A 14,022-nucleotide genomic window follows, 5' to 3' on the forward strand; every position below is an offset into this window, starting at 1 on the left:
CCAAAGTTCAAATTTTGATAAGAATACAATAGAATAAAATAGAATTGAATTGAATAAAAAAATAAAAGAATAAAATAGAATAGAAAAAAATAGAATAGAATAAAAGGAATATAGTCGTCATCCGAAATTTGAATTTCAAATAGAATAGAATAAAATAGAGTGTAGCTGTCTTCTGAAATTTCAATTTTCGAATAGAATAGAATAAAAAAGAATAAAACAAAATAGACAATACAAGAATAGAATAGAATACAAAACAAAGGAATACAATAGAAAATAAAACAATGGAACAGAAAATAAAATAGAGTAGATTAGAATAGAATACCAATCGAATAGAATAGAAATTACAAGAATGGAATAGAAAATAATAGAACAGGATAGAAAAAAATAGAATAGAAATATTATAGCAGTCTTTCACAATTCATATTTCGAAAAGACTAGAATAGAATAAAGCAGAATAGAAAATAAAAGAATAGAACAGAAAATAAATTAATAAAATAGAAAAGAAAAGAGTAAAATAGAATAGAATGGAAAATAAAAGAACAGAATAGAAAATAAAGGAATAGAATAGAAAAGAATAGAATAAAAAAATAGAAAAAATGGAATAGAATAGAACAAATAAAATAGAATAGAAAAAATATAAACATCTTCCGAAATTCAGATTTCAACATTCGAATAGAATAGAGCAAGCTATTCTTCACAAAGAATTTGGATCGATTCGATATTTTCAATTCAAATTCGATTGGAAAACTTCAGATCCATTGGAAAATTTTGAATCCAGTCAAAAACGGATAAACAAAACAAAACTGAATGTTGTTCGAAATGCAACTAAATGAAATTAGTAACGTAATGAATCGATACAAAACAATTTTTTTTTGTTCTGCACTTCACTGTACCTGTGGAGGGAGCCATGGTTGTCACTAGAGATGAGCGAATCGAACCAGGCGAACCGGAATTCGATACGAATTTCAGGAAAAATTCGATTTGCGTCGAATCCGAATATTTGCCTACTTCGGGTGCGCGAATCGGATTTTTCCCGATCAGCCGGCAAATGTGTCCCTGCAGAGAGCTCCGCTATTTCTGACATTTCTCTGACAGTTCCTTCACATGTACAGTGGTTGAAACATTGTATCTATTAGTTTCCATTTAGGATACAGATGTTTCAACCGCTGTACATGTGAAGAAGCTGTCAGAGAAATGTCAGAAATAGAGGAACTCTGCACATACACTTTTTGCCGGTTTGGAATTCTTATTTTCATCCTACTTCTTCTTCTTCTTCTTCTTCTTCTTCATCCTCATCCTCAGAAGAAGAAGAAGAGGATGAGGATGAGGATGAAGAAGAAGAAGAAGAAGAAGTAGGATGAAAATAAGAATAATTCCAAGCCGGCAAAAAGTGTATCTGCAGAGCTCCTCTATTCTGCAGATACACTTAGAGGAGCTCTGCAGATACACTTAGAGGAGCTCTGCAGATACACTTTTTGCCGGCTTGGAATTAATCTTATTTTCATCCTACTTCTTCTTCTTCTTCTTCATCCTCATCCTCATCCTCAGAAGAAGAAGAGGATGAGGATGAGAATGAAGAAGAAGAAGAAGAAGTATGATGAAAATAAGAATAATTCCAAGCCGGCAAAAAGTGTATCTGCAGAGCTCCTCTAAGTGTATCTGCAGAATAGAGGAGCTCTGCAGATACACTTTTTGCCGGCTTGGAATTATTCTTATTTTCATCCTACTTCTTCTTCTTCTTCCTCTTCATCCTCATCCTCATCCTCTTCTTCTTCTTCTTCTGAGGATGAGGATGAAGAAGAAGAAGAAGTAGGATGAAAATAAGAATAATTCCAAGTCGGCAAAAAGTGTATCTGCAGAGCTCCTCTAAGTGTATCTGCAGAGCTCCTCTAAGTGTATCTGCAGAATAGAGGAGCTCTGCAGATACACTGCAGAGGAGCTCTGCAGATACACTTCTTCTTCTTCCTCGTCATCCTCATCCTCATCCTCTTCTTCTTCTTCTGAGGATGAGGATGAAGAAGAAGAAGAAGTAGGATGAAAATAAGAATAATTCCAAGCCGGCAAAAAGTGTATCTGCAGAGCTCCTCTATTCTGCAGATACACTTAGAGGAGCTCTGCAGATACACTTTTTGCCGGCTTGGAATTAATCTTATTTTCATCCTACTTCTTCTTCTTCTTCTTCTTCTTCATCCTCATCCTCATCCTCAGAAGAAGAAGAGGATGAGGATGAGGATGAAGAAGAAGAAGAAGAAGTAGCATGAAAATAAGAATAATTCCAAGCCGGCAAAAAGTGTATCTGCAGAGCTCCTCTATTCTGCAGATACACTTAGAGGAGCTCTGCAGACACACTTTTTGCCGGCTTGGAATTAATCTTATTTTCATCCTACTTCTTCATCCTCATCCTCATCCTCAGAAGAAGAAGAAGAGGATGAGGATGAAGAAGAAGAAGAAGAAGAAGTAGGATGAAAATAAGAATAATTCCAAGCCGGCAAAAAGTGTATCTGCAGAGCTCCTCTAAGTGTATCTGCAGAGCTCCGCTATTTCTGACAGTTCTGTGACATTCACTCCATACAGCGGTTGAAACATTGTATCTATTTGTTTCCATAAATGGATCCATTTATGGAAACAAATAGATACAATGTTTCAACCGCTGTATGGAGTGAATGTCCCAGAACTGTCAGAAATAGGCTATTTCTGACAGTTCTGTGACATTCACTCCATACAGCGGTTGAAACCGCTGTATGGAGTGAATGTCACAGAACTGTCAGAAATAGACAGAAACTGTCACAGAACTGTCCTTCTTCTCATCCTTCTTCTCATCCTTCTCCTTCTTCTCATTCTTCTCCTTCTTCTCATCCTTCTCCTTCTCCTTCTTCTCATCCTTCTCCTTCTTCTCATCCTTCTTCTTCTCATCCTTCTCCTTCTTCTCATCCTTCTTCTCATCCTTCTCCTTCTTCTCATCCTTCTCCTTCTTCTCATCCTTCTCCTTCTTCTCATCCTTCTCCTTCTTCTCATCCTTCTCCTTCTCCTTCTTCTCATCCTTCTCCTTCTTCTCATCCTTCTCCTTCTTCTCATCCTTCTCCTTCTTCTCATCCTTCTTCTCATCCTTCTCCTTCTTCTCATCCTTCTCCTTCTCCTTCTTCTCATCCTTCTCCTTCTTCTCATCCTTCTTCTCATCCTTCTCCTTCTCCTTCTTCTCATCCTTCTCCTTCTCCTTCTCCTTCCTCATCTCCAAGGGCATTTAAATTAAAGGTACAGTGTTCTGCACTAATTTAAAGGCTCTCTGAAGCCTAGAAACCCTTTTTATAAGTTAACTTTGTAGCGAATTAATTCGCATCGGATCCAATTTCTTCCTGAAATTCGGCGAATCAGCCGAATCGAATTTTTGAATAATTCGCTCATCTCTAGTTGTCACCTTAGGCTGCTCTCCTGATATGAACTACAAACAAGTCCACATCTCTTCATCTCGGTTACATGTGGGGCAGAGCAAGTGGAAGATTACAGAAGATAGCATAAAAGGATAATATTTTTCAGTGAAGCACATGGGGGTAACAAGGACATTGCATTCCTGACAGGATCAACAGTTATTTCAGCATTTTCACAAAATGTTGTTAGCTTGAAAAAATAAAATAAAACTAATGCAGCCAACACATCTAAGGACTGTAAGCTACAATATATGACACTTTTGTTCTTTAAGGTTCTCTAGCCCAGTGTTTTGTTTCGGACAGAGTAGGGAAGGGTTACAACTCCTGTTGTTTTTTATTGCTGTCTGTCTTCTTGCCAGGCAGATTCCCCTCTCTATTTGTCCTAGTGACCATTGTCTCGGGACAGAAAGTGATAGGAAATGTGTGTTTATAGGCGTCCAGCTGCCTTAGTAATCATCTCCAGGCAGCAGTCTGATTGCCTCGGTCTCGGAGGTTACAGCTGGCTGACAGTATATTGAGATACAGTCAGTGGCACGTCTTCCAATGTATATCTCTCTCTACCTGGCTGTATACTTGTCAGAAAATCACAAACCATCATCCAGCATGAGAAGTGTGATTACATGTGTAATTGAGAGACTAGGATACTGACACATCCTATCAAGATGCCATTGATGGATTACCGTTAGTAACACAGGAACGGTCAGATGGAGGTGAAGCACGAGCAATGACATGACCTGTAGCTGGAAGATTCTCCGACAGCATACACATGTATATAAACACCCGCCTTTGTACATGAGTGTTCAATGAACTAATAGTTTGTCCTCTCTCTGTTGTTTTGTATAGGGGAGCCCGTTGTACCTTCAGTCCGATCGAAATATTACTTTAAATATTCTCAGCGAGGATATGAAGCCTGTTACTCAGCTAGTTACAGGTAGGAAATATTCATTTCTGGCATGTGTCCTGATATGATGGGGGATTATGGGGATTTACAGTCTCTCTAGGGCAGTGGTTCTCAACCTTCCTAATGCCGCGACCCTTTAATACAGTTCCTCATGTTGTGGTGACCCCCAACCATAAAATTATTTACACAGTAATTATAATTCATGAGTGTCGTTTTACCTCCAATACTGCTGCTTTCAACACAGTAGCTGCTTTTAACAGAGTAGCTGCTTTCTACACAGTAGCTGCTCTTTACACATCGGAAATATGTGTTTTCTGATGGTCTTAGGGGACCCCTGTGAAAGGGTCGTATGACCCTCAAAAGGGTTGCGACCCACAGGTTGAGAACCACTGCTCTGAGGTGAAATGAGATGCATGTGTTTAAGCAGTTATTGTGACCAATGCCTGCAGTTTTCTGCTTTGTCAGAGTCTTCTATGCTATTCTATTCTCACGAGAAATTCCAGTCCAGGGGCAGTGTCAGCTTTATTTAAGGCTAGGTTCACATATGTGTGGGTGGTGCCGCATGAAAATCCGTGCAGCCACACCACCCGCACAGAGGATTGCGGACCCGCGGGCAGGTGCGATTAGTTCTAATCACATACAGCCCGCATGGAAAACGCAACCATACTGGGAACTAAGGGTTCCTGTGCGGACTGCATTTTCGGAAGAAGTGCAGGGACTTCTTCCCTGCGTGTCACGGTCACAGGATTCCATTCAAATGAATGAGCTCTTGTGCCCGTGCAAAGCACAGCTGCATATATGTGAACCAAGGCTAAGGCCCCTTTCACACGGGCGGTTAGATTTCAGCTTTTAGCTGTGGTTAGAGGAACATACACTATATTGCCCAAAGTATTGGGAAATCCCTCCAAATCATTGGATTCAGGTGTTCCAATCACCTCCATGGCCACAGGTGTATAAAATCCAGCTCCTTGGCATGCAGACTGCTTCAACAAACATTTGTGAAAGAATGGGTCGCTCTCAGGAGCTCAGTGAATTCAAGCGTGGTACCGTAATAGGTTGCCACCTGTGTAATAAGTCCATCCGTGAAATTTCCTTGCTACTAAATATTCCACAGTCAACTGTTAGTGGTATTATAACAAAGTGGAAGCAACTGGGAACAACAGCAACTCAGCCACAAAGTGGTAGGCCATGTAAAATGACAGAGCGGGGTCAGCGCATGCTGAAGTGCAGAGTGCAGAAGTCACCAACTGTCTGCAGAGTCAATAGCTAAAGACCTCCAAACTTCATGTGGCCTTCAGATTAGCACAACAACAGTGCGTAGAGATCTTCATGGAATGGGTTTCCAAGGCCGAGCTGCTGCATCCAAGCCTTACATCACCAAAATCAATGCAAAGCGTCGGATGCAGTGGTGTAAAGCACGCCGCCACTGGACTCTAGAGCAGTGGAGACATGTTCTCTGGACTGACCAATCACGTTTCTCTGTTTGGCAATACGATGGACGTGTCTGGGTTTGGCGGTTGCCAGGAGAACGGTACTTGCCTGACTGCATTGTGCCAAGTGTAAAGTTTGGTGGATGGGGGATTATGGTGTGGGGTTGTTTTTCAGGGGTTGGGCTTGGCCCCTTAGTTCCAGTGAAGGCCCCTTCCTGTTCCAACATGACTGCACACCAGTGCACAAAGAAAGGTCCATAAAGACATAGATGAGTGAGTTTGGGGTGGAAGAACTCAATATTGAACCCTATAGACTAGGAAAAATAAAGTTGACAGCATCCAGGAGAGATGTACCGCAGCTATCTGCCCATAAATGCAGTTAATCGCAGTACAAAGAAGAAATAAGCAAACAGTTGCTATAGAAAAGGCAAGAATTTACCACCGCAACTGCATGTAAATGCACGTAATTGCAGATAAACGCAATGTACAAACGCAAGTGATCTCTGTGCCAGGAGTGTTGAGATTTCAAAATAAAAAAAGACATGCATTTACAAGTGGCAGAACAACCATCCGTGTGAAAGAGGCCTTACTTTGACACTGCTGCTGTAGTGTGGGACCATTTTCTGTGACTCATTATTTTACGGAGCCCCAAGCTGGGTACACATGGGTCGAAAATGATTGATTCGCAAGGTGCCACCCAACTTTTAGCCTGTGTGTACAGCTCCTTGTCCAACAGAAGCCCGGTCTCCTAACTAGCTGCAGAAAAGAATGAAAAGGTCAATTTTAACCATTTGCCCTCCAGAGGTTTTACCCCCCTTCCCGATCAGGCCATTTTGTTTGCGATACAGCGCTGCGTTACTTTGACAATTGCGCGGTCATGCAGCGCTGCACCCAAATTAAATTTATATCCTTTTGTTTCCCATAAATAGAGTTTTCTTTCGGTGGTATTTTATAACCTCTGCTTTTTTCATTTTTTGCACTCTAAACAAAAAAATACCGACAATTTTGAGAAAAAAAACTATATTTTTGACTTTTTGCTATTAAACATGTCCATTAAAAAAAAATAAAAAAATAAAATTTCGTCATAAATTTAGGCCAAAATGTATTCTGCTACATGTGTTTGCTAAAAAAAAATCCCAATACATGTAAATTAATTAGTTTATGTGAAAGTTATAGCATCTGCACATGGCAGTATATATACTGGAAATTGTTTTTTTTTTAATACTAGTAATGGCAGCGATCAGCAACTTATAGCTGCGGTAGGCATTCTGACACTGGGGGGGGGGAGCTGACCAACTGTCATTGACATCCCCAGGGTCACTAATACAGTGATCAGTGCTAATAAAAAGCACTGACACTGTACTAATGACACTGGACAGGAAGGGGTTAACATCTGGGGCAATCATAGGGATAATTTTGTGCTGTGTGTATTTTACAATGTAATGTGCTATGCAGAGCAATACAAAGCAGTGTGCTGGAACTGACAGGGGAGAGATCTGTATTGTTTACATACAGACCTCTCCCCTGTCAGTGATACTCGTCTATCGCCAGGTGCCGGCGGGGAATCTCTGGCTGGGACCCAGTAATCGACAGCTGAAGCCGCCAATGGCGAAAAATGCGAAATCCCATATATATACACGATTTTGCGCAGCCGTACCGCTCTTTAGCAGTGTTTCTGCTATAGGGTGGCGGGCAAGCAGGGTAAAGAACATTAAATTACAAATTTGCTTGTGTAGTGATTATATGTTATATTTATTTTTAATAAAACTTGAATTTTGTTTAACCACTTGCCTACAGGGCACTTATACCCCCTTCGTGCCCAGGCCAATTTTCAGCTTTCAGCGCTGTTGCACTTTGAATGACAATTGCGACAATTGGTCATGCAACACTGTACCCATATGAAATTTTTATTTGTTTCACACAAATAGAGCTTTTTTTTGGTGGTATTTAATCGCCGCTGGGTGTTTTATTTTTTGCGTTATAAACAAAAAAAGAGCAAAAAATTTGAAAAAAAAAGTTTTTCTTTGTTTCTATTATAAAATTTTACAAACCAGAAATTTTTCTTCTTCACTGATGGGCGGCACTGATAGGCGGCACTGACACTGGCACTGCTGGGCACTGACTGGCGGCACTGATAGGAACTGATGGGTGGCACCGCTGGGCAGCACTGATGGGTGGCACTGCTGGGCACAGGTGGGTGGCACAACTAGGCATAGGTGGGTGACACTGATGTGGGCTAATGGGCACAGGTGGGTGGCACTGCTGGGCACTTGTGGGCGGCACTGCTGGGCACAGGTGGGCGGCACTGGTGAGTGGTACTGCTGGGCACTGATCATCAGAGCACTGATCATCAGTGCCCTGACGATCTGTGCTGATCCGTCCTCTGACAATTGCCGGTTATCGGGAGTACTTTCCTTACGCTGTGGCAATTGCATTTACCGGTGATCTGCTGTGTTATTGGACTCAGCTGAAAGGCTGCTGTGATTGGCCTTTTACCATATCACGTGATCAGCTGTGTCCGTAGGACACAGCAATCATGGAGATCGCCGGGGGCACTTGGGAGGGCGAGTTCTGGGAGGACGTCATATGACACCCTCCCAGAACTGGACAACCGCGCTGTAGCCGTCATTTGGCTATAGCCATGTTGTCAAGTGGTTAAAGTGGAACTAACTAAACCCTCCTATTCTTTACAGCCAAAAAAGCTGCCATCTTAGCCTTTGTTTGATCTGCAGTTGTCATAATGCTGCACATGTGATCAGTTATGACACCAGTTATTTGATGATTCAACAATTCAGTTGAAAGCTAACTTAAGCACTCTAGTAACTATGATAGTTATCATTCAGGGCATGCCTCCAACATCTGTTTTGGGAAACAGTTAAACTGGTTGATTAATGCAGGCCATACATGGGTTGAATTCTAAAAGAATTTTCATTTGAAAAATGTAACCATTAATTTTCATTCAAATTTCGCATCATTAGTGAGCTGCAGTATCGACTTTGGCCATCGAATTTGAGTGAAAGGAATGAATTTCTAATCAATGATGGGTTAATCGTGCGAGAAGTATATTCAAAAAAGAAATGAGCATGAGCTGTAATCTGGAAAGGAAAGAAGATTCCTGGGCACAATTCTTTTCTTTGGCAACATAAGGTGAAATTGAAGGCTTGGTTGGTTGAATTTCAAAATCGATGGTGGCACAATCAGACTACAAAACACACCAAAATTCTAATTTTCTAAAGGAAATTTGTTTAGAATTCAACTCATGCATGGCCTGCCTTAGTTCTGCTCTCATATGAAGAAGGAGTACAACACAGAACAGTTTAAAAATAAATTCAGCAGTTTGTCAGTGAATGTACACTTGGATTGTTTTTAGTTTGCCTGGAGTTCTGCTTTAATGGCACTATTTTTCAGAGTGACAGCTGGTGAGCATGCAGCTGCAAGGAGATATACACCTGTAATTTCTACATGCAGTAAAGTATGAAGTGGTAACAGCAATTCATATCCTGTTGTTTCATTCTGTTACTTCTTTCTCTGGCAGGATCAGAGGGTATTCAGGCACGTGGAAAGAGCCTGGAGGTAACGTCAAATGAAGGGAAACTTTTGTTTTCTGCAGATGAGAAGGAAGTGGTTGTCGGAGCAGACAGATTGCGAGTTTTAGGTAACCGTTACATTTTTTTTACATTTACAAAGTGTTGCTCCTGCTAGTTCCAATACTTTGGTGCTGTGCCTGATACATCTGAAGGAGGTGATTTTTCTTTGCAAAAAAAAAAGTAAGAAAGGGTTAAAACATTATCAGGTGTTTGCCATCTGAGATTTCTCTTCACAACAGGAAGTGAGAGAAAATCTCTCCAAAGTGTGGTAAAGCCCCTCTTATTATTATTATTATTATTATTATACAGTATTTATAAAGCGCCAATGGTTCGCTCAGCGCTGTACATTACAAAGGGGGACAGAACATGTGACAGAACAATACCAATACAATGCAAAACATGAGGGGATCGAGGGCCCTGCTCTTTTGAGCTTACAATCCAGGAGTCGAGCTTACAATCTAGGAGATTTATAAAAGAGCGTAGGTGACTAGACAACTATCATTAGAGCAGGTGTCCCAGTTGGAAGATTTCCTCTCTATTCCTGTTCTGGTCAAAACTCAACATTTGGGATTTTTCCTAAGTTGGTCATAGTCACCAGGATACAGACAGCAATACAAATGTGACAGGGTTTCTAATTGTTTGATAATCTATATAAAACTAAAAAAGGTTTGACTTTAGCTACATTTTAAAATGGTGACATAGGATATATGGGGTAGAAAAAGTTTTGTCTTATATTGATCTGTGCATCTGCAACGCTGGCAATATTTAAGTTCCCGTTTCAGTGCTCACCAAGAGTGCTGTGGCAGAAATAAAAGCAGAGTCTTTGTATGTGGTCAGCACAGTAGTTAAGTGGTTGGCACTTCCGCCTTACAGTACTAGGGTTGTTGGTTCGAATCCCAACCATGACAATACCTGCCTGGAGTTTGCATGTTCTCCCCATGCCTGCGCGAGTTTCTTCCGGATACTCGTTTCCTCCCACACTCCAAAGACATGCTGCTAAGTTAATTGGCTCCTGTCTAAATTGGCCCTAGTATGTGTATGTACGAATGTGAATTAGGGACTAGATTGTAAGCTCATTAAAGGTTAGGGACTGATGAGAATGTACAATATATATATATATATATATATATATATACCGTGTTCCAAATTATTATGCAAATGATATTTTTCTAATTTACCTAAATAACTGATGTAAACAACAGTCAGTATAATTCTCATGTTATCAACTATTAAGTGTACAATTCAAATTTTATTGAACAAACCTCCTAATGATAACAGTATTTTTTTTAACCATAAAAAACTTCCAATGCACTGTTATTATTATTGCACTGTTATTACGCACAGTAAGTTTCAAAACAATTTATAGGTTGTAAAGAACTGAAAATTGTCATTTGTTGTGTTTGCAGCATATTTACTGAAATCGAAAGCTATTTCAACCAAACTTTTAACAACATTTTAACTTTTTAAACATTTTACCAGGTCACGTTACATTTTAACATAGGACCCCTTATTTGATAGCAGTTTCACAAGTCTTGCATCCATTGAACTTGTGAGTTTTTGGACAGTTTCTGCTTGAATTTGTTTGCAAGATGTCAGAATACCCTCCCAGAGCTGCTGTTTGGATGTAAACTGCCTCCCACCCTCATAGATCTTTTGCTTGAGGATGCTCCAAAGGTTCTCAATAGGATTGAGGTCAGGGGGGGATGGAGGCCACACCATGACTTTCTCTCCTTTTATCCCCATAACAGCCATTGATGCAGAGGTATTATTTGCAGCATGAGATGGTGCATTGTCATGCCTGAAGATGATTTTATTACGGAAATCATTCTGTACCAGGGAAGAAAGTGGTCAGTCATAAACTCCACATAGTTTGCAGAGGTCATCTTTACACCTTCGGGGACCCTAAAGGGGTTGACCAGCTTTGTTCCCATGATTCCGGCCCAAAACATGACTCCACCACCGCCTTGCTGACGTCACAGCCTTGTTGGAACAGGGTGGCCGTCCACCAACCATCCACTATTCTATCCATCTGGACCATCCAGGGTTGCACGGCACTCATCAGTGAACAGGACTGTTGGAAAATTAGTCTTCATGTATTTTTCTGCCCAATGCAGCCGTTTCTGCTTGTGAGCATTGGTTATTGGTGGCCGAATAGAAGGTTTATGCACAGTTGCAAGACTCTGGAGGACTCTACACCTTGATGTCCGTGGGACTCCAGAGGCACCAGCAGCTTCAAATATCTGTTTGCTGCTATGTGATGGTATTTTAGCAGCTGCTCTCTTGATCCGATGCATGGATCTGGCAGAAATCTTCCTCAATGTGCCTTTATCTGCATGAACCCGTCTGTGCTCTGAATCAGCCACAAATCTCTTAATAGTGCGATGATCACGCTTAAGTTTTTGTGAAATATCTAATGTTTTCATACCTCGCCCAAGGCATTGAACTATTTCACTCTTTTCGGCAGCAGAGAGGTCCTTTTTCTTCCCCATATTGCTTGAAAATGGTGCTCTGCTTAATAATGTGGAACACCCTCCTTTAGTAGTTTTTCCTTAAATTGGGCTCACCGGCCAATCTAATTATCACAGGTGTCCGAGATTGTTTTCAGTGATCAAAAGAGCCCTGACACACAATGCCATTCATGAGTTAAACTGAAAAACAGAATATTTAATCTTTGTGACACTTAAATAGAATTTGCACAATAATTTGGAACACGGTGTTAATATATGTGTAGGGCTGCATAAAATTGATGGCACTATATAAGTACCTGCATTAAATAAATAAAATCTATCATTTCTTGGGCTTGGCTTCAAGTGTCAGCTATCTCTGTGTTGCACATTCTTAGAGTGGAGAACTGGCGGCAGATTTCCTCAGCAGACAGTCTGGACTGGGGAGAATGGTTACTCTATCAGGAAGAGTTTCAAGGCTTATGTCTACATTGGGCGATTCTGGATGTGGACCTCCTAGCATTTCCATTCAGCAAGAATCTGGATGGATTTGTCTCCAGGGTGAGGGACTCAACAGCTAATGTAGCGAATGTATGCCTTGATAGTGCCATGGTATCAGCATACCCTAATCTATGGGGGGGTTTTAAGCTACTCCTCCCTCTGCATTGAAGGAAAGTGAGTGAAATCCACTCATTCTCATAGCTCAGGATTGTTCTTGCAGAGTATAATCTGTTATTCCAAGAACTAGTCACCTACGCTCTTTTATAAATCTACTTCCGGAAAGATTTATCATTGCATGTGGAAGGATTTTTTTCACTGGTGTGAGACTTTGAGGGTTTCCCCATGTGACTTTTCAGTAAGTAATTTTCCTTCTTTCCTTTTGTTGTGGGCAAAGCAATATTTATCCATTAGCACCTTCAAGGGCTAGATGTCCTTCCTGGCTTTTTCAACATCCGCTTGCTTTCTAGTCTTTCCTAAGTAGTCTTTCTTGTGGCTGCAACTTCGGTTAGAAGGGTCTACAAGTTATCAGCATTGTCCTCTATGGAGCCCCATTTGATTTTACACAAAGACAAGGTTGATGTGAAACCAAGAACCTTCGTTTGGCCAGTAGGCTCTGCTTTTCTCCTTGATGAGGATATTGTGGTATTCTTTTGTGCTGCTCCAGTTCACCCTATCTCTTTGCATTGTTTAGACGTGGCAAGGGCCATTAGGGTTTACCTCTCAGCAACTGCTTCTTTTAGGTATACAGAGATCCTGTTTGTTATTCTAGAAGGTCCTAAGTTGATTAGACAGGTTGACATGCAGGTCGATGAGTTGTTTAATAAAGTGCTCCCTCTCTTTTTGTCAAAGCCCACTCCTAATCACATGTTTTCAGTTTATTGTATCTGGCCCCTTAGGTGCCAGCTTCAGTCAAAAAGTAATTCAAGCAGCTGTTCAATGCCATTGTTTTGGCCTTTTTTTTATTATGGGGCTGTTTTTCCTGTGTTGTTTTGTTGTGCCCTTTCATCTGTTTGGACTGCTTTTGGACAGCTCTACATTGCTTAAAGCGGAACTTCACTCTCTTAATCAACATTGATTATTTTTAATCCTTATGATGCTAGCATCAATAAATAGATAGGAAAGCACATAATATTTACTTGTTTAAACATTTTAAACATTTCTCTAGTTACTCCCTGGTTTCTAAGCCTAGTCAAATGGTGTCATACATCCCAGGAGTCTTCAGGAGGGGAGGAGGGTTTTTTGTCAGCTAAGCACGCTCTCCTGCCCGCACACCTGAGCTAAGAGCAGGTGAATTCCAGGAAGTAAATGCTACATGAATCATCTGCCCTTACTCCAGAAATGCTAGGGGGTGTATTCCAAAGTGATTTAGAAACTTAGAAACATAGAATAGTGACAGCAGAAAAAGACCACTTGAAAAAGGTCCATTGAGCCTGCCCTGTGTGTGTGGAGAGATGGGTGAGTTTGCTTTGAATATTAAAAATGAATTAAATAGCATTCTTGGTTTGTTGCACTCAGATGTAGTTCCTCTTTAATTATCATCAAGCCGTGTCCTTAAATTGACAAAACAGAAAATAGAATTTTTGTACTTACCATAAAAACTCACCATAAAATCCTTTTCTCAGAGTCCATTAAGTGACATAGCTCCCTCCCTTCATATACAATTGTATTCTTTGAACTGCTTGCTACAAAGGTGTAAGTTAGACAGTTTAGACATTGGTTGGTCTGAACTGTGGT

The 14,022-nt window shown here is 40.7% G+C and overlaps 1 protein-coding gene across 8 annotated transcripts in view; it reads left to right on the plus strand.

The window, feature by feature from the left end:
• The window catches only part of SGCD (sarcoglycan delta), a 1,017,926-nt gene that overhangs the window by 896,224 nt on the left and 107,680 nt on the right, over window positions 1-14,022 (plus strand). For all 8 annotated transcript variants that reach the window (XM_089682837.1, XM_089682835.1, XM_089682834.1 and 5 more), the window contains 2 exons: window positions 4,269-4,356; window positions 9,292-9,411. In XM_089682837.1, the coding sequence (XP_089538963.1) occupies window positions 4,269-4,356; window positions 9,292-9,411 (208 nt within the window). The remainder of the gene's footprint in view (window positions 1-4,268; window positions 4,357-9,291; window positions 9,412-14,022) is intronic.

This window comes from Staurois parvus, unplaced genomic scaffold (genome assembly GCF_062004578.1).
Source record: "Staurois parvus isolate SC_StPar_1 unplaced genomic scaffold, SC_StPar_1.0 ptg000298l, whole genome shotgun sequence".
Taxonomy (NCBI): domain Eukaryota; kingdom Metazoa; phylum Chordata; class Amphibia; order Anura; family Ranidae; genus Staurois; species Staurois parvus.